The sequence below is a fragment of the Amblyomma maculatum genome, chromosome 5 (assembly GCF_055883805.1).
Source record: "Amblyomma maculatum isolate TAMU_Amacu chromosome 5, ASM5588380v1, whole genome shotgun sequence".
NCBI classification, from domain to species: Eukaryota; Metazoa; Arthropoda; class Arachnida; order Ixodida; family Ixodidae; genus Amblyomma; species Amblyomma maculatum.
Window position 1 is genome coordinate 155,032,449 of NC_139348.1, and position 21,123 is coordinate 155,053,571.

The 21,123-nt window shown below is 45.7% G+C and overlaps 1 protein-coding gene across 1 annotated transcript in view; it reads right to left on the reverse strand.

Annotated features, from left to right (window-relative positions):
• Dhrs4 (Dehydrogenase/reductase 4) overlaps window positions 1-21,123 on the reverse strand; it is a 37,219-nt gene that overhangs the window by 8,632 nt on the left and 7,464 nt on the right. The window contains exons 2-3 of the mRNA XM_084604771.1: window positions 3,692-3,869; window positions 460-537 (exon numbers count right to left, since the gene is read on the reverse strand). Coding sequence (XP_084460897.1) covers window positions 460-537; window positions 3,692-3,869 — 256 coding nt within the window. The remainder of the gene's footprint in view (window positions 1-459; window positions 538-3,691; window positions 3,870-21,123) is intronic.

Here is a 21,123-nt window from a genome sequence, read left to right on the forward strand (position 1 = left end):
TAAGTGAATGAAGAAAAAGAAACCTGCCACGAAAGATCACAGCAGTGTGCCTGCAAGCCAGATGTACAACAAAGAAAGGACAAAAACTCACCAAATGCCTAAGCCTCTGGTAAATGGTAGAAGTAACAGCTGCTGAGATAGCTACAGTAGTGAGAACGACGTGTGAGGTGGATGTGGTTGCAACTAGCTATGCTCCATTTACAGCCTATAGCAATCTCTACAAAAGCTTTTTGCCTAAAGCGCCTTTTTCAAACATTAATTTTAGTGTTCAGGAAACACATGAAGACTGGCTAGATGCTAGATCAGTTTTGTGCACGCTTACAAACACAAGCAAGTTTTTCTGGGTCTTCTGTTCGACATATGTACAACTAACTATATACAGTACAGTACAGTGCAACAGTACGATCAACATACGACTTTACTTCCACACATGCAGTAAATAATAAATGAACAACTCACATCTAGGACAGGGGCCATCACTGGGTTTATGCCAGCATTGGAGACCAGGATGTCAATGCCACCATGCTTCTCAATGGTCTGCACAAAAGTTTGAACAGTCAGAGTAAATATGACTGGATTAAAGGTAAATCAAATACTTCAGCATTATTTTATGCAGTCAGTCCTACAGTAACGATTAATAAACAAAGGCTGGTAATACAATGAATGCATCTATGAAACATGTTATACTTACTTTCACGAACTAAAATGTGCACAAAAATAGGGCAATAATTCTGCACGCAAAAAAAATATATATATATATATATATTGGAGTAAGATTTACAAATACTGCTGCTGCACTCATTGAAAACGTGCTTCACCCACATCTTCGAACATGCTCATTACAGACAACAACAGAACAGCTGTCATGAAAACATTTATCCGGAACAGATACTATAAAAAAAAGAGGAAAAAAGAATAATGCTAGGTAGATGGTCAACAATGAGACATGAAAGGAAAATAAAGTGAAGCTCAGCTGTTAAAATATGTTTCAGGGACAGAAATGCCATGCTTCGTTGCCGGAAGGGCCAATGGCAAACACATTATGGCAGCTATATTATTTGCCCAATCAACCATAAACAATGGTATGCTTCAAACGGTTGTGACAAAAGTATACACATGACAAAAGTATGCCACCCACTTATGAGCAGGAAAATAGTTCACACAAGGATTGCATAACACCCATAATCTTGGGATAACAAAGCAACCATTGCTTGGGCTTTGAGGCAGTTTTCAGGTCAGGGCACAAAGGGGAAAAAAGTGTCTGCCAGCACCCTGCTCTTGCAGGCTGAAGCAAGAAGCGAGGCTTTTTCCTCTGCGATCTGTCTACACATTGTCAGAATTGCAAGAACTACAAGGCAAAAAGACACAGATGAGGAAAAGGCGTGCCTAGCAAGCGTCCACAACTGTACGCTAAGCCTTCAGGAGAAAGCAGTACACTCACTGCCCTTTAAGTAAACAACGATAGCAACCATCTGCACAGCTGTCGGCAAAGTACTGGCATTCAAAGAGGTTGCCATTCTTCAAGCCCCACACCTCATGCCATGCATGTGCGTTTCAGATTTTAACCAGCCGTATACAAGCAAACCACCATTTCGATTCTCTTGTGCTCTTTACTGGTGACAGTATAATAATACTTTGAAAAGCAAATATAGCTTTGAGGTCATGCAGCTCACCTAGAACAAATTGCCCATAGAAGTGGTACATAAATGATTTTTTTTCTCCCCTAGCTGTTTCCTTTATTCTATTCTGACTATAACAGCACTTGCCACTGTGAAATTGCTTGCAAAGATGCTTTTGCGCACATATTTTGTCTTCACGCGCACAGTACACTAGCCTGCTACTACACGGAATAACATTTTCATTTTGCTTACTATAACAAGAAAAAGTACAAGCCAATACTAGCATCCACTGCTACAGATACTAGCAAGCAAATTAACTAGAATTTGTATATTGCTCTTTTTGCACTTTCCTGGGACTCCCCAAAATTTAGAGAAATTCCCAGTCAGTTCTCTAGTTCCCAGCTCCTATGTAAATACCCTTTCTTAACAAATCTGAATGAACCATGCAGCCATTCGAAGAATTTATCATCCAGGTTTCAGCCTCCAGACTGGAACTATTCTGAGCAAGCACTGACCAGTGCATTACAACTGCTGTCAAGAAGACTAAACAATGTGAAGGGGTTACCCCACCAAATAGCAGGAACAACAGTTGCTAATTATGGGCTATTTATTGCACATGGTGTGAGTGTTACTCAACTGAACAGCACACGAAATCAGTTTTTTTTTTTTTCTTTTTTTAGTGAACTGCGAAGTTCACCCATGCCCAGCCCCACAAGTATTTGCAAGAGCCATCGTTCCGACTGGCTAGGCGGCTTCGTGACATCACAGCCACGTGGCCTCGCGCGGTTAATTCAAACTAATACGGATGACGCCATTAGCCGCTGCCCCAGTTACCGTATGACGTCACACTTGACGTCACACTTGACGTACGCGGAGACCTGGCATTTCGCGCTACGCCTCACTAGCATCCATGGCATTCTAGCCACCCTACCCATGGAGCCCAGGCAGTGCCGGGCAGGACCGTCAGGATTTGTGAATACAGGAGCGTCGCAAAAGCGGCGCTGTTCGGTCACGACGGACGCCGCTAAACTTGGCGACAGTAAGCTTTGGCGGCAGCCGCGACCCCGTAGCAACGAGAAGCTAGACTGGCGGCGAAGCGGGAACGTGGCCGGGTAAGACGAGCTGCCCAAACACGTCGGAACCGCGGGATACCAGACTGCAGCGGCTCGGCGTATGTGAAATCAGGCAGCGGGTGAGAAGACTGCAGATGTAAGGCTGCTGAAGCGTTGGCCGAGGTGCTAAACGTGACCGAAGGCGACGACCCAGCAGCACGCCTTCAAAAAGAGGCTTATTTGGCTGCAATTGCGGCCATTGGCGATATATATATATATATATATATATATATATATATATATATATATATATATATATATAGGTTAAAGGAATAGCTTTAACAGCGGAACAATTTATGCCACGGAGGATTTGAGTGAGGATTTTACCCGCGATATTTAGTTTCCCTTTTCTTACCTAATTCTGCATTTCTCTCATATCTGATGCTTGTGCTAGTAAAAGCCGGAACAGTGCCAGTGCCCAGAAGCTGTAAGCTGTCTGTGCACCGTGACATCATCAGAAGCAGCAGCATACGCCATCACCAATTGATAAACTATGGTGGTACGGAACTAAATGGGGGTCCAACGTTCATCGATACTTTTATTAGGGTACAAACTTCGCCTCTGGCAGCTGAAAACTGACACGTAACCCAGTCGGAAAACAAAAAAAAAACTACAGAAAATGTTCTGCTGTCCCGAAAGAACTTTTGTGCAGTTTTTGACAATTAACCTGTTGTGACAACAGAAATGTCTGTAGTAACATAAGAATTTTCTGTAGTTACAACAGAAAAGTACTACAGGACTACAGATTACAACAGGGTACTACAGAAAAAAAGGTACAGTACTACAGGTAGGTATACTACACAACTGCAGAATATGTTGTATTTTTTACACGGTTCTGTAGTTCTTATTTCCTTTTTTTTTTTTTTTTTTTTTTTTTACTGGGGCCCTAAATTAAAGAATAAAGTATTAGAGCGAGTTTCACATTTGCCACAGGGGCTCCGCAGCACTCGGGCCACTCACCAGTTTGATGAGGTTGGCCCGGTCCTCCGCCTTCCCCACATGGCACGGCGCCCCAATGACGTCCAAACCCTGCGCGGCCAATCGCGAGGCAGCCTGGTTCACCTTGTCCTCCTTGCGGCTGCTGACGACAACCTTGGCGCCATCTTGCGCCAGGCGTTCGGCGATGGCGTAACCAATCCTGCAAGGGTGGAGAACGTCAAAAGCAACCTCAAAGATAACTGTACCCTCACACTTATAAAAGGCGACTATAGTAGTATAGCTATCAATGCGGAACACCACCACAAAGACGTCGAGGCGACTTGCCGAAATATACAGAATTAACAAAAGAATTGTGCATTGTTTGTGACTCGGGACAAGGATGTAGCCTTGGTTCCTGCATTTTGCATAAGGGGGCAGTCTGCTTAGAAGGATCAAGCCGCTCCTGAGATCACGCATCTGAGACTTGCACTAATGCCCCCAACGACCATATACACAGTGCTTTATCAAGGGTCTCGACGTAATCACGCCGTTGGTTCGCGCAGAGAGACAAAGATTCAGGATGCGTAAACAAAGACGTTTTAAGGCCTGCGCGGCTTCCTCGCCAGTTTCATTGTATACCCGCGGAGGACCGGAAATACGCAAACCTTCACTTATTCGCCGTCTCTGAGCCAGAACACCCATGTCTGATCCCAAGAGGACAGGCGAACCTTGGTGCTCGGACACAGGCATTTAAAAATTAAGAAAGACTCGGGGCAGAGAAGCAAAAGAATTAAGGCACTGGTGGCAAGGTATACAAGGATATCTTGTTCGTCTTTTTTCTTCAAGCCTCCAAAGGACACAGCTAGAACGCTGCGAAGAGCGCTTATTGAAGAACGGAGAGAGGCTTGTTGACGAGCCTTTCTGTCGCCCCACATGCTACGTGTCGTCATATATCACATAGTTAAATTGCGCAATATAACTGGATCAGAATTATTTCGCAGGCTTCAGAACATTGAACGACAGAAAATATATATATATATATATATATATATATATATATATATATATATATATATATATATATATATATATATATATATATATATGCCATATTAGCTATGGTTGCTTAAACTTAGCCCTAGAATAGTAGTAACACCAAATCATCAGTGAGTTATAAAATCTCCCAAGCTTACATATCACGCATACAGATCAGCATGTAAATGCGAATGACCGTGGCCTCAAAATTTATACTGGCCAAACAGGCGTACGTTCGAAAGGAGACTCGCAAGAGGCACGATTAAGAAACTATACAGCTCTAGCGCAGCCTTCGCATGAGTATGACGGATTCAAACATTTTCGGGAAACACGGCATGCATAAGAGGGCGGTCAAAAAACATTTGAAGCGCATTATCTCCGTCGTTTATTCATAGCGTCCAAAAACTCGCGCTCATACGCGCCACAAAACCGCACGTCACAACACCTCTCTGGTTTCGTCTCAAAATGTGATGCGATGGTTTTAGCGAGGTTTAAAGGTGATATCGCGGTAGCTGCAACAGTACCGCAAAAAGAAAAAAAGAGCGGCTACGTGGAAAGCACGGTTACAGTGGCTACAAAAACAGTGGCTACAAAAATGGTTTATGAGCTATTATAGCCCAGTCATCAGGATCTGCGACATTATAGATATACCTGTGTGAAGTTTCAGCATGTGCCGTGTATGGAAACAGCACGCCCATCAGCTATCTCAAACCTGAACGTGAGTCATCAACAATTTCAATCCTATTGCCCACTGATCAGGGAAATACAAGGCTCCCCCACGAACTAAAAATGAAAAAGCAAACAAATGAGCGCGGTGGAAGAGCATAAATAAATAAGGCACGAAGAAAATGCGCACTTTTATGGGAAATCGTTAGAGTGATGCAAAGCGTCGGCACCGAGGTAAGCGCGATCCATGAGCGCCACAAATATGCCCCCTCCCTTCACGGATATCCTGTGTGTGGAATGTGATTCATCAAAGATGACGCATTTCGAGAAAAGCGCCCGCAAGAAAATACAGCAGACTTGGCTGTACAGCAGGCCAATTATGTACAGCAGGCCAGCAGGCAGGCCAATTCATTGGACAGCTAGCTGCCCGAATGTTAATCCGCGGACGGCGGCGGCGACCGGCAAGAGGAAGTGCGCAACCGATGATGGCCTCGGGCAGAGACATATATTGTTCGCGAGAAGTCGCCAATGTAAGCAGTACTGAACTAGATAAGAACAGGAAAAAAGACTGCCCGAATACAAAAAAAAAAAAAAAAAGAAAAACGAAAAAGTTATTGCGATGCGATCTCTGCAATCCGTTCGCGTGCGAGGCCCACGTGTGCGGCGCGCTCCACCGGCGTGTCGTCTGTTCGATGAAGAAGCCACAGAAACATACTGCAAGGTATACCAAACAGAAACAAACAAAAAAAAAGCCGGCCCAAACCTGTCGCCAGTATCTAGATACAAATTTTCGAGCAGCTTCGGGGGAGAAGCATTGGCGGAAATCTAATTACTACAGTTCTTGCTATAAAACAAAAAATAATTTTCGTCTTTCTGGCATTTTTGGCGCGCGTCCGGCCGCAAAAGACATGCATACGCGAGAACGTTGGAGTTATCGTCCAGCCATTAGATTTAAATTCCGGGCGTCATGATAGAAAGGAACCGACCGCCAACAATTTAAGGCGTTTTCAGAACGCCGGTGCGCGTACAGCCTCTGAGATCTGCTTAGGTAAACCGGTGTCTACGCATGCACTTTAGTTGCAGAATCGGCCGTTGACGGCGACACCTGCACTTTGTTTTAGAGCGCAGCTGTTTGGAGCCCGCTCCTCGGTTGTTTCGCGTCGGAGTCGGCCTCATAACCAGCTCCGTCCACCTTTCAGTCTCCCAGCTCAACCTCCCTCTTCCTGCGTGGCACCGACCGCGCGTGTTATCTGATTGCGTTAGAGTCTTACAGTGGGGGAACGTAATCATTTCCTCTGTACTCTGACGCCAGCGGGCCATAATACGTGGCGTGTGAGCAACCGTAGAACTCTAACGCGCGGCGGCATATCTTATCTACTCTGGGACTGCCCTGCTTTTTCTACCGGACGCTCCAAGGTCGAATCCTACCGCCTGAACTACCGTTCCCTTCTAGAAACTGATGCTAACACAGATGATATTTGCCAAGTATGGCTCACATAGTGGCCTGGTCAGAGCAATATGAATTGAGTGACTACCTGTTCAAACAATGAAGATTCTGCCTACTCCCCTTTACCCCCATTCATGGCCATGAGCCTTCTTATTCAATAAAGGACGTTCAATCAATCTGATTGCTGCGCGCGCTCCCCCGTTCGCCGCTGCTTATACCCCCCCCCTCCCCCCTCTTCCAGCGTGGCGGCGAAGGTGCTCTCCGGTTGCCGAAACGCCGGCTCGCTATCAGCGGATCACGGTGCGTGCAGCCCAAGCCGAAACGCAGAGTCACGTTCTCTTCACTCGCTAGCTGCGTCAGCGGCATCAGTCAGTCGCTGCTATTTTATTGAGGGGCTTTAGCTGCTATCTGTTCGTCGCGCAACGTTCCTATGGGCCCACGCGCTACCTCCCGCAACCTCCCGATAACTTAATTGCTATCTTCATTTCTCCGACCACAAAGCTTCTTTCATGAAAGCCAAGAACTGTTAGGGGGTATTTCTTGAAGAAATACGTGTGAAAAATTAAAAAAAAAAGTTGTCTGTGATTGTACATACGTGTCTTGTTCGAAATCTTTGCCTCAATCTATCGAAAAGGTGTAACAGCTGATGAGCTGCGCTGAAATTTCGCATTAGGAAGTAACGTAATCATCGGCATTTTTTGTGTCTTCGTTCAACTTATAAAAGCTTCTTTCGCAGTGGTCGGATTCGGTGATAATGATTTATGACCCGACTACTCCTGCTCGCGGGTTCGTACCGGGTTGCGGCGGTCGCGTTTTGATCGATGTGAAACGCAAAACGCGCCCGTGTGCTAAGCTATACAGTACATGATTTCCAGGCCGTCGATGTTAATCATGAGCCTTCCACTACGGCATCCCTAATTACTTCAGCCTTTAATCTATCTACAATCTGATCTATAATCTAATAATCTATTATTCGACGTATTGCAACAATAAATGACACCGCAATTAGGCCAGCAAGGTTGCGGGGATAAGCGCTGACCTGACTTCTTCGCAAGATGAATTGATTACGGACATACTGGCATATCAATGACCACAAGGTTATTTTAACACAGTGCGGCAATAACGCGGAAACGACAACATGGCGCAATATATATATATATATATATATATATATATATATATATATATATTCCTGCATTGAAGATTGCCAGCTCGTTCCAGAATTCTGCTGCTAGAGCTGAAATAAGCTGGAGCGTTTGCGATGGCGCATTTTTTTTTTTTTTCTTGCTCAGCACCTCATAGACGTTTTGTTCTCGCGAGCCTTCTATGAACGCCTAAGACAGCCTTCATAGAATAGCGGCTTTTGCATGAAATGCAAACAGCGTCGTCAGTTTTGCCTCCAACCGACCAAAGCACATTTTCCTTTACTTCCCAGAACGTGGCTTCAAAACACGCTTGACATGGTACCAAACAGGCAGTAAAGAGCTCATCTAACATATGCACTTTCCACCTAGATATGCATTGTCCGTACTGCCCTAAACGATCCGTACGCCGGACATGATGTCGGTAATTCGTATTATTACACGGAAACGCCCATAGTTCTGGTTCGCCAAAACAGCGGCTACTGCAACCAATGAACTGATGTTTGGGCGAGATGGCATGCCATTTCAAGAACAGCAGCTCAACTTAGAAAAAAAATAATGAAGGAAGACACGGACAGGCGCTGTCCGTGTGTGCCTTCCTCCCGTCCTTGTCAGAGTCGCGATGTTCCTGAAATGGTCAGACAGCCTTGTTGGCAACGATACATGCATTGTTCAAGGAAGTAGTCGATGCTTACAAATGCTGGACCAAGAAATTAAGCAAAAAGATAACTCCATGAAGCTACCGACAATCAGCAAGGCAGGCAATAAACAAAAAGGCCAATTAACAAGTGGCATGCACGAGGCACTCGCGTGTGCAAGGACTGGGCGCGTCGCATTCGCGGCCAAGAAACAGAAGAACCTTGTTTCGTAATGTTGAGGCAACTACTATTACACAAGAAGAGGTAAGGGGGGGGGGGGGGGGGGGGGGAGCACATATACGAGGAAAAAATGTTTACAAAAAGAAAACTGCGTTGCGAAGAATGCGGTTGCGAAATGTGTAAGCGCAGTCACGAGAAGGATGCAACAGGAAGGTCTCAATCGTTCATTTCGAATCGAACGTGAGGAGATGCAAGAAATGCTTCGACCCGGCTGCTGGATTTCAATGACACGGTGACTTCGTTCTCGCCCAAAAATTACAGCGACGCTACAGTGCTCTAGAATATTCTAGAGCATTCTAGAATATTCTAGAGCACTGTAGCGACGCGTTCGACGGTTGTCCAAGCATTTGAGACACTAATCTCCCGCATGCTATCTGCGCACCATGTTTAATGGTTCAAACTTTTTGCTTTGTAGACTTTCAAGAGCAAATAATGCGTCATTTTTTGCTTTCAGAACTCTCTATCGCGGCATGTCCCGCTTAGGCACACCGGTCTAGCCCGTATAACCCCCTGTGAAACAAATTTTAACCGTATTTTTCGAACAGGGTTTGATGTAATAGCCTGCGCATTGTTTCGCTGTTACCTTTCGCCGCCCGGTGCATGACACTGACTAAATGTGACCGTGCTGCATCGCCTCGCATTTTACTGGTGTTGTGCAAGCCACCGGAATAATGAACATTTCATTCTCTTCACCTCCGTCCACGTCTGTTGCGCTGTTTTTCTATCAAGTCCCCACATTCCTGTCATCAGAAAGCAAATGGGAGAGGGAAGTGGGGAGAGGGGGAGATATGATGGGTTCAAATGCGTTTCAGGAACTCCTTAAGTGTCAAAGCCGTTCAATAAAAAAAAAAAATTATGGAGGCCACTTAAGGTCCGACGTGAAAGGTACGACGCGGCATGCTAATGGCTCCCATCTGCGCGGCTCCCCTTCCGTATCCTCTTTCGCGGTTGTGCATTTATTATATCGCGCGCGCATTAGCATACAATCGCAAACTACTACATTAGCACGCAGATAGCGTCGACTTTCCGTAGAATGGGGCCCTTAACGCTAACCTGTTAATACACCATACTAATACTGCTCAAGAGGAAAGCCTAGAAGAGCCAGTGTATCTAGCAATACTCTTACCTGGCTCAGCCGAGTGAACAAAACATGTATTGGAAATAGAAAAAAAAAATCTTGTAATCGAACGGGTGGCGCCCTATATTCCAGAAAGCCATGAAACACCGCCGACACCAGGGCCTTCACCACCAGACCTCAACCATGCGGCGAAGATTAGAGCAAGTCAATTCTTCCTCCCTTCCTCCCATCGCTCAGGCGTCGGTTTTATATAGGTTTCGATATCTGGGCCGTGCTGGTAGATCACTGCGATACAGATTTGCTCTGCTGGTTGTACACTGACATGCATTCAGCCTCCGAAGCCTGAGAGAACAGCCAGATAAGTACGTACGGCTTATAGAATAAATTGGTTTGTTATGCTTATGCTTATGCGTACACCCGTATACCGAACCTGTCAAGTTCCCTATTCTATGATGCCAACCACTACGGACCACAGTAACCACGTCGACGGGTTCGGCCTGATGGCTGTTTCAAATCACCGCATAAAATGCCCGCTTATTTAGGAAACATTGCACGATGCGGCCCAGTTCTGTAGCCCAGCGTTGTAACGGGTAGATTGGGCACCGCGAATGCTTCAGGTCACCCGGCAGTGAATAACTCGCCAATTCGCTTACAGGCTTTTCCACTGCCGTGGCACGGCTTGTGCCTACGCGAATTGATTGGCGGCAGTCAAGCGTGGACGAAAATAGAAGACCTCGACTGCTGCTGCTGCTGACGGCGTTGTACGTCGCCTGCTCTGACGCTCCTTCTACAAGCAATGGAAAACTGGTTTGGGCGTGCTGCAGATGCGAGCAGACGACAAAAAGCGCGCTAGGCTCGAAAAATAAAGAAACTGAAAAGACTACACCCTAGGTGTCGTTCTCGCGGCTTTCTGATGGATTCCGCATCGCGCCGTTCCTCACCTGCCCCGCCCCGCGGCCCATCACACAGTTTCGCTCATCGGTGATGACAGAAACAGCACGTATGTGGAGATGAAAAGGAGAAATATAATTGCCGCGCGGTCGTAAAAGGCGGAATGCATTCATCGCAGGCAGCTTCCGGCAAGCTCGCTCGTCTGCGTCTCACACACGTAGCAGACGACAAACCAGCGGCGATATGGCTACGCCTACGTGCAAAACGTCCGAAGTCCAGCCTTTTGCTATAAATGCAACACGTATATGTGACACAAGGTCGGAGCAGAACCGGTATTTGCACCTGACTTGGCTAGCTGCATTTTTTTTTTTCTACGTTATCCGGCAATAGATGAGCGCGCACCGGGGAAATTGAGAATGCAATGCAGACTACGCGTGAAAGCATTCTAAAGACTATTCCAGAAATAATGCTGGCAGGACGAACAGAGAAGGCTATTTAAAAACCTTGAGCATTTTGTAATGTGGCCAAAGAACGTGACGCCGGTGATTCCCAGCAGCCAATCAACATCGTCGTACAAGACAAGAGCGCAACGGTCAGGAGTCTTCCGACGTGGCGCCTAGCTGTATCCGCAAACAGCGAATGAAGCGGCGGTGCGGTTGTCACCCACTCTTGAACGCGTTGTCATGATGTTGTTGAGTTCGTCTGCAAATCGAATGGGTAATTCACTTTTCACCGCATGCCCGGTAAATAAAAGGAATTATTTTAGGTTGACCATCCAGTACTGCGACAGCGTTCGGAGACGAAAAGAATGCGACCATTCAAACAGCACGGTAATCAATCAGTTTCTGGCGGCGCTGTACTAGCTGTCCCTTGAAAGGCCCCGTCCAACACATCGTCTGCTAGTGTTCACTATAGCAGGTGAATGCAGTTTTTCGGTTCCCCATATAGTGATCCCAGAAGCAGAACAAAATTAGCACAGATTAGCCGCTAAAGGAAATCTGAGCGCAACTGCCCCCCAGTAAAATAATCTGCCATGTTTCTCGCTAGTTTGTCCAGCAACAACGCAGGCTGCTGATAAAACTGAATGTAAAGATACTTCCCCTACCAGATTCAAGCATGCTATCGTCCATTCAAAGAAGCACCAGTTGCCGCCATATTGAAAAGGGCGGCCAGGTAGCATGCCTCCATGATCATCGGCGTTTAGTCGCTCGTTTGCTGTGCGTTGTCAGCGCACGTTCAAACACCACAGGTGGTCGAATTTTCCGGAGCCCCTCCACTACGGCGTCTCTCACAGCCTAGTCGCTTTGGGACGATAAACACCACAAGCCAAACCAAAAAGTAGTTGCTCACGTATACCTAATTTACTCGCGAAATCGGCTACGCCTGTATTTGGATTTTTCAGCTTAAAAAACCTCTGTCCAATGAGAGTGTTTTTCGACTGTCGTAGTCTTGGCACAGACAACCGGCGTTGCACCACAGTGTCCCTTTAAATGTATTCAGTCGACGGCATTCTCGCAAGAGCGGACACCAGACTGCGTTATGCAAATATAGAGAGAAAAACGCATTGAAAGCCCGCCGAGGAAACCTTCCGACAGCAGCGACAGCGAAGAACAACTAGTTGACCAAGGTGCATGTAATTATATAGCGGGGACACCAGAGGCCAACCAACTGGCAGACGGCCGAAAACGATTACCAAATCAAACGGCCTCCGTGACCTGGTCAGTTTGGTTTGGTTGATAGTGTACGTTTAACGTCCTGGGGAGACCGAAGTCATGCCGCGAAGGACGTCTAGCAAAGAACTCAGAAATTTCGGTCACAGTGTATCTTTTTTTCCTTTTTTTTTTTCTTTTCTTTTAAGTGCACTGACACAGCACAGGATGCCGGCGCGGCCGCCGTATCCGGGTACCACTGAGCCACAGCGGAGAGGGGAGGAGGAGGAAGGAAACAGTCCTTCGCAGCATACGGTCCAACCCTTAAATGAGCTGACGATTACCGATTCGGCGATCACTGACCGTTCAACTGGGTCAAAATTCCCAAAACATAGACGGCAGTTTACATTAGGTAGCGAAATACTGGAGGTAGCAGGCGAATATGTCTACTTAGGACAGGTAGTAACCGCAGATCCGCACCATGAAAAGGAAATAACAAGAAGAATAAGATTGGGATGGAGCGCATTTGGCAAGCACTCGCAGATTATGACTAGCAGCTTACCGGCATCGCTCAAGAGGAAAGTATACAACAGTTGCATCTTACCTGTACTCACGTGGTGCTGAAACGTGGAGACTAACCAAGAGAGTTCTACTTAAGTTGAGGACAACCCAGAGGGCTATGGAACGAAAAATGGTAGGGGTAACATTAAGAGATAGAAACCGTGCAGAGTGGGTCAGAGAAATAACTCAAGTTACCGACATTCTAGTGGAAATTAGGAAGAAGAAATGGACATGGGCAGGACATGTAGTGCGAAGAGAGGATAACCGATGGTCGCTGAGGGTAACAAACTCGATTCCAAGGGAAGGAAAGCGTAGCAAGGGGCAGCAGAAAGTTAGGTGGGCGGATGAGATTAAGAAGTTCGCAGGGGTCAAGTGGATGCAGCTAGCACAGAACCGGGTTAAGTGGAGAAATATGGGAGAGGCCTTCGCCCTGCAGTGGGTATAATCAGGCTGAAGAAGAAGAAGAAGAAGAGGACGGCATGTAGAGGGGATTTACTTTCAACACAGATGGAAGGCACTGCAGAAGTCTCCAAACAATGCCCGTCGGGAAAGAGAAAAGCGACTGAAAATTACGCATACATATACGTACAAACGCTTCAAAAAAAGAAAAAAAAATAAGTCGGCCTCTGCAGGTAGCCAAACGTCAGACCTCAGATGCTAGCTATAAACGCTGAAGTGCACAGGAGACATAAAAATAAAGCACACGTATACTGGCGAACACCCTTGCAGATAAGTGAAAAGCCTCAAATTATATATATAAGATGGTATCAATAGGTGCAGGGAGTATATAGATTGAGGCTGATAGGAGGCTGATCGGAGGCAGCCTCCCCAGGGACACAAGCGTTGGCGAGACGCCAGCAGCGGATTATAAATCTCTGACGCATAGCGTTTGCCAACTCGACGGAGATGTGCGAGGAGGTGTCTTATTGACCCCCAGACATTTCGGGTCTTTCATCTGTACGCAACGCGAGTGCTGCATAACTGCATGGATCTGTACTTATTACACATACATTACCTACGCATATACTTATTACGTATGCTTTTCGATGGGGGCGAAAAGCAAGGCGCCCGTGTGCCGTGCGATGACAGTGTGCGTTAAAGATCCCCAGATGGTCGAAATTTCCGAAGCCCTCAACTGCGACGTCTCTCATAGCCTAAGTCGCTTAGGGACGTTAAGCCTCATAAACCAAGCAAAACCAAACTTATTACACATACTTATTTTCTTTCCCAGGCTGCTTTGCTGACACTCGCTCTCTTCCTCACACGTGTACTCACTGGCATACAGTCAGTTGCAAGCTACATTATGTAAAGGACCAGAATATTTTATATATATATATATATATATATATATATATATATATATATATATATATATATATATATATATATACACACACACACACACACAGGGACGAAAAGAGAGAGAGAGAGAGATCTCCGCTTAACTAAGCAGTGCGGACGCCAAAGTATTGGAGCCGGGATGAAAGGTCGCATTGCAATCTCACCTTCCTGTATCTACTGCCCCAGTTTGCACTCTTGACGTCACGCGGTTTCGTGACATCCATGTCATCTGCCTGAGTGCCCGCTATCAAGGCTTTACATCATGCGTACTCCTCGCACTGCGTCATCCGCCCTCTAATATGGTGGCACATTAATAACGCCACCTTGAAGAATGCGCTGGCATCAACCGAAGAACCAAACAGTAAAAGGCCCCGGCCAGCCGACAAAACAAGCGAGATAGTTATTCGCAGCGAAATAGGCGAAGCGCCCCAGTTAAAGAAAAAAAAAAAAAAAAACGTCTTAGAATCATTGCAAAAAGTAAAAGCTACCGAGCCCCGAATGCGTGGATGGGGGGAGAAATGAGCTTTCCTCGAAAGGGGCCGTTACGAAGTCAAGACGGGTACATCGGAAAGGAAAGGCGAAGAGAAATGATAGGAGCCGTCACATGCCACAGTATATAGCAAGCATCTGCTTTGGGGTTATAGTCTGCTCTTGATTAAAGACGTGCTAACGGGTACATCGGAAAGGAAAGGCGGAGAGAAAGGATAGGAGCCGTCGCATACCACAGTATAGCAAGCATTTGCTTTGGGGTTTCTCCTCTTGTTTGAAGATTTGCTACTAGCCCAACGCTCACATCATGTCCCGTCTGCCTTGACGAGCTGGGAAGTAATCAGTAGACGCATTTCGACGAGTAAACGGCCGACAGTCGACGACCGAGCTTGACACTAGCCGCATGACGACAAATTACGCTGGATTTACGCAGGAAATTCTGGGAAAACAGGCACACAAAATTAACGCAAGGTCATACCTATTTGAAATTCAAATAAGGTATCTTTCAAAAATGACTGAATGAATAGGAGCACAACATGAAAATGAAATTACAGGAAGGAATCACGGTCACTGGCGCCAGAAGACGACAAGAGGATTCGAAGCAGTTCAGTTTCCTGCGAAACCGGCTCTTCGTTTCGATAAGCTCGCAGGAGAAGACCCGCCACGCCGTCTGTGAAAACCAAACCGACGCCTCTTTTTTTATTTTATTTTTATTTTTATTTAGAACATACTGCAGTCAATATAGACCAAGCAGGAGGGCAATACAGGACAAAAGAAAATGCATTTCAGCGCCACCATCGGCAAGCAAAAATATAAAACGAACAGGGTACAGTGCTAACATATGATGGGGAAAAAAATTGAATCAGCAAATAGGGAAGCAAAAAATCAAAGCAGGGCTTTTCGTACACCTTCTTCAAAAACTGTTACATTATTAGCGGAGAAAACATCTTTTGGAAGTGCATTCCACTGGGAGACTGCGCGGAAAAAAAGAGTTCTTGAATCTGTTAGTACGGGCAAAGATTGGTTCCAGGTTGTGATGATGATGGCTACATGCACCAGCTACATGCACCAGACTACATGCACCAGCTATGAGGTAAGTTCGTTGTCCTTGATATTTTATATATAGAAACATTTTATATAGCTGCCTCGTGGCCTTCTCTATCTCCTGCTTTCCTTTTTTAACGTTAAGAGCATTGCTATCCGGCGTCGAAAAAAAGTTAGCTGTGGTTTAGCTTGTGGTTAAACCTGGAGTTACGCGAAAGCAATCTGCTTGGCTACGCTTAGGTTCGGCTTCAATGTAAAGACATGGCTTTTGCACATAGTAATTTACTCTATGGTTTAAGCTTTATTTATGCCATAGGGGAATCACTTCACTGAGTATGAGCACCCCTTGCCTATCCTCGTTGACTATTCTCATTCGGGTGTAGAAGACGTCTAGTGGTACGGCCTCGTCTCTACACCGCCGTCACAACGTTCGAACGAACCTTCTGTCCCAGCAAACCGCTGTTGTCGTTCGCCTCTACCAACTACCTCTTCTCCTTCTGGACAGGCATGGCAAAATGGCGAGACTGTGACCAATCGCTAAAAAGAAAATTACGAGAGACTTTAGTGACTAAAGTATGAAAGGCGAAAGCCTGAGTGCCGCATTCTGCTACGCGACTGGCACTAATTAGTAATTTAGTAATCAAGTAGGCAATTGTTTACTTACACAATAATTCGTTAATTAATTAGACAATAATTGTTAATTGATGAACTAATTCATTAATTAGTAATTGATCATTGACATATGGCCATATAAGGCACGCACTCGCGCATGCTGTGGTGGTGCTCTGTGATTGGTCGAGACCTCTATGACGTCATCCCGCCTCGGCCAATCAGAACGCCGCAAAAGCGGGACACATTTTGTCCACGACAGCATGAGCCATTACAGGCTTTCGCCTTTAAAAAAATCCGCCGGCATAAGCGTCGGCCGTTTGAAGGCTCGCAGCCTCGAAAAAACAAGAGCATTCCTCTGGCAGATGGTATTTGACAGGTGACACGGCCAAGCACTGACAGATCCGAGGTGAAATGGCACGCCAGCGCTCATTTCTCTTTCGCTAATGGAAGTGTGGCGTCACGAGACCAGATGGAATGGTCAGGTCGGAAGGAGCTGCCAACCCGGGCAGCTCCTTGCATATGGATGGGAGAGACGGGAACCGAACACGCGGGACCTTTGCACACCCCCGTATGAAGCTTTGCTGCCTCGAAAAAATGGCGAGCATGACTGTTGGAGGAAGTATGCGAATGTCCACTTCTCTGACCACTAGGCTATATGGTGGTCCCATTGAACTCGAAATCGCCACCTGAAAGACACTGGACATCCTGTGTAGTATATAAGTCACTTAGAAGGAAGTGCCACCTAAAAGAAAATTGCCACCGCGTGATCAATTATTGAGAAGCGAGCAATATGTCTCTGTGACTTCTTTACACAGACGGCAACACAATCATGTAGCATGCTGTAGAAAAGTAATACTAAACCGCATATTATACAGCATGAATATCATGATTGGTTGCTTATTCTTTTTTTTTCTTACAGAATACCTACGATTGGTCCAGTAAGCTTAATAAAAGGCCAAGCAACCTTAACGCCGAGATCCCTTTTATTACCGCGAGCGTATAGAATTCAACACCAACGAAATGAAGGTACAGCTACAGAGCGTTTTTTTTTTTTCTTTTTCTTTTTTTTTTTGTCACGAAGCCTTACAGCATATTTTTTTTTCTACCCTGTTCTCCTTAAAAGCCACGGGTAAAATTGTTTTGCTCTGTGCCCTGCTGTACTATGCGACTTCAAGTGTGTGCGAGTCTTAACCTGCTAATACCATCGTTCATATACCCATTTTCACATCTGTCGAGCAAACAAAACTACATTTATTGCCAATAGTATACCACCAGAGTCCGGAGTCTGCTAGTTCTCGTAGTAATAACGTTGTTACTGCACCATTGCAGTTTAGCATTAAGCACAAGATCCTCGGCATTCTTCAGCGTGTATTCGCTAAGAAGTCCTTACATTTAACAGCTCCGCATAGTCTACTTCGTAACTGATGTCTCCATACGTATTGTGGGAGCTACAGGTTTCATCAAAATTTTAACACTGGCATCCCTTCCTGCGATCATGCTAGATTGGTCTCAAATCTTACAAACATGCATAATGAACCTATTATCCATCAAAATGTCTAAAATGTTTTTGCAGCGTTTCCGGTTGTAATGACAGTTGTTATCTTTGACGCGGGTACATCAAAGAAGCCTCCTATCTTTCCATGATGTTGGACTCAGAGAAAAAAATAAAACGTGCAGTTTACTAAAACTTCACACAGCGCTCAAGGGACGTTACCCACAGATTCGCTTCGATCTCTGAATGGCAACCTAAACCGGCGTGATATCTTGGAACAAGTATTTCTACCTCACCTCATTCCCCTGCATCTTTCCGTGTGAGCGACATACGAGGTTATTTCTTTTTAACAGCGCCAAAGCCAGCTTGGCCAGAGAGCGCCACTGTTAATTTCTTATTTTTTCCTGTCTGAATGTAAAACGTAGGGTGAAAGACAAGCATTTTGCCCCGGAGAAGGCAATGACCAAGCCAGAGAAAGGATTGTGCGGACCGCAAAACCAGAGGATATCCATGGCATCCCCGCTAATCGTGAGCCGAGAAAGTGGTAGTAGTAGTACTTCTTAGTGGTTAACGGTGCACTGGTAACTAAGACCACAATTTGCAAGCAGAGTGTGGTTATTTTTCTCGACTTTAGTCGCGGTCAGAGATTCAGGTTTGTTCTATATACTGCTTATAAACCGATCTTCCGTTTTGTGCAAATTAGATCTTCCATTTCACCTCGGTCCCTACGCAATAGCGATATAGCGATAAATCCAAGGCAGGACACAGTAGAAACAACGCGGCCCATAAACAGTACTCAGGCTAAAATTAAAGGTCGCAGGAAGTATACGCGCACGCGAAGAGAAAACAGGGGACAGACAGGATGCAAGGTCCCGAAACCGGAATTTGACCTCCGCGACACTGCTGGAAAGAGAGAGAGGAGAGGAAAAGGAAGAGAGAGAGCGCGACACTGCTGGAAAGAGAGAGAGGAGAGGAAAAGGAAGAGAGAGAGAGAGAGAGAGAGAGAGAGAGAGAGAGAGAGAGAGAGAGAGAGAGAGAGAGAGAGAGAGAGAGAGAGAGAGAGAGAGAGGCTATACCTGCGGTAGACAACGACCTTTCTTCTGCCGTGTCGGCAGTTAAAGGCGAGTTTATCTCGAGAGGGTTGTTCAAGAGCCTAGGCGCGCGGCCTCCAAGAGCGGCAACAAAGGGACGGAAAACCTCGCCCGCATTGCGCAAATAAAAGCGATTAGACACACAGATACGCCACTCCAGACAGTCTAGAGCCAACAGCACTGACGAAAGGCGGATTTGAATTCGGCGTGCACGCTACTCATATACCGTATTTACTAGAGTATAACCGCTCAACAACGAGGTCGGGCGGGTGAAGGTGCTCCCAGAATGGAGTGAAATATTCGAGAGAAACTCCGCCTCGATAGTATAACGTGGTAACGGTTAATGTAACTTTTCAACAACTGTGGTCCCCCTCTTTGCATGTTGCTGCGCACTTTTATTTATTTATCACAACATACAAAAGGCTCCCCTTTAAATCGTGTCAAACGAAGGAGGGCCCAAGGATACTGTGCCTGACTCGCGACCCGGGGGTCAAAGTTGCGATTCCTACCTAATAACATCAATTTTAATTTCAACGCAATTTTCCTTGCATCCTTAAATGCATTGCTTGTGCCTGTATATACCCACGAGGTAAGCCAACAGTCAGCGAAATCGAGGAAGGCGCAGGGGAGGTTTAGAATATTTATATTATTCGGAGTTGAGCGGAAACTAACGCTGATCGTTTTATGCCTGAAAGACAGCTAAGTAGAAGAAAAAACAACCACATGTCACTCGTGAAGTCACAACTCATCCTATGTTTTAACGACTTTCAATTTCGTGTGACGGTACGACCCTCTCGACTAATACTGATTACCACGCGCGCGTTAAAATCATTTCACCTTCCTGCGTAATATTAAAAACCAATTAAGGACGTCGTGCTCAGTGACCTAAGACATTTGCGGGTGGGCCTCAAGCAAACTGCTGTATACTGTACCATAGTGTATATATTTCTTTTATTTTTACCTACCCTTTTCATTCTCCCTATCACTCACCTCTTTGATTTCCTCTACCTTCTCCTCGCTATCCCTTTATTTCCGCCGCCCCAATTCAGGTGCTTTAGATATCAGATAGCAGATACCGGGGCTGGCAAACATCTTTTCTTTCCTTTGTATATACAATAAATAACCACTACCACCACCAATTAAGGATGTCGTCCCACCTTCCTTCCTTCTGTTACGGTGCAGTTCAGGCGTCCACAAAAAAAAAAAAAAAAAAAAAAGTAAGGAGAAGCCTTTCTATGCTCATGGAAGGAAATCCCGTGCGCGAGAGTTGTGCACGAGATCTGTCTATTCCGTGACATTCCGCTAGATGTGTTCTTGTTTAGCGTTCCTGCCATCTGCAATGCCACACTTGAACGCGCGCCAAGAACGCCACGCGACGGTGATGTACCGTCCAAACTCGCACTTGCCGGAGGAAGTGTGACAGATTCTGCGCCTTTCCTTCTTGTAAACAAATTATATGTAGCAACTGCAACGAACGCCACTAAGAGGCAAACGATGATAGGCGAATGACATTCTCTTTTAACGCGAAAGCGTTACTTCGCTATGCTGTCCGCAGACCGCGTCCGCAAAATCGTGTCCGCAGCCGTTGCGGGTAATTGAGGAATGGTATAGGTTAATGAGTGGCGTCAATCGATAGAGGCTGACGTAATGTTGTTGCAGAATAAATCAATAAATTAATTAGGTAATTAATTACAGACAAATGTAGAAGTTGTCCGCAGCAGTTGTAAGAAGTGGCAGAGGTTAATGAGTGGTGTCAATCAATAGAGAGTGACGTAATGTGTCCGAAATGATAATTAGGCAAATAAGGTAATTAACTAGATACAAAACACGCAAAATCGTGTCCGCAGCAGTTGTGAGTAATTGAGAAGTCGTAGAGGTTAATGGGTGGTGTCAATCGATAGAGGGTGATGTAATGTTGTATACGAAAAAATAATTAGGCCGATAGGTTAATTAGGGTCTAATTAGAGGCAAAAAATGAAAAAGTAAAGGCGAAAATGGTTTCATCAACGAATGGCTTGGCGCCGCATTTGAATGTATCAAATACTAAAATATTTAATT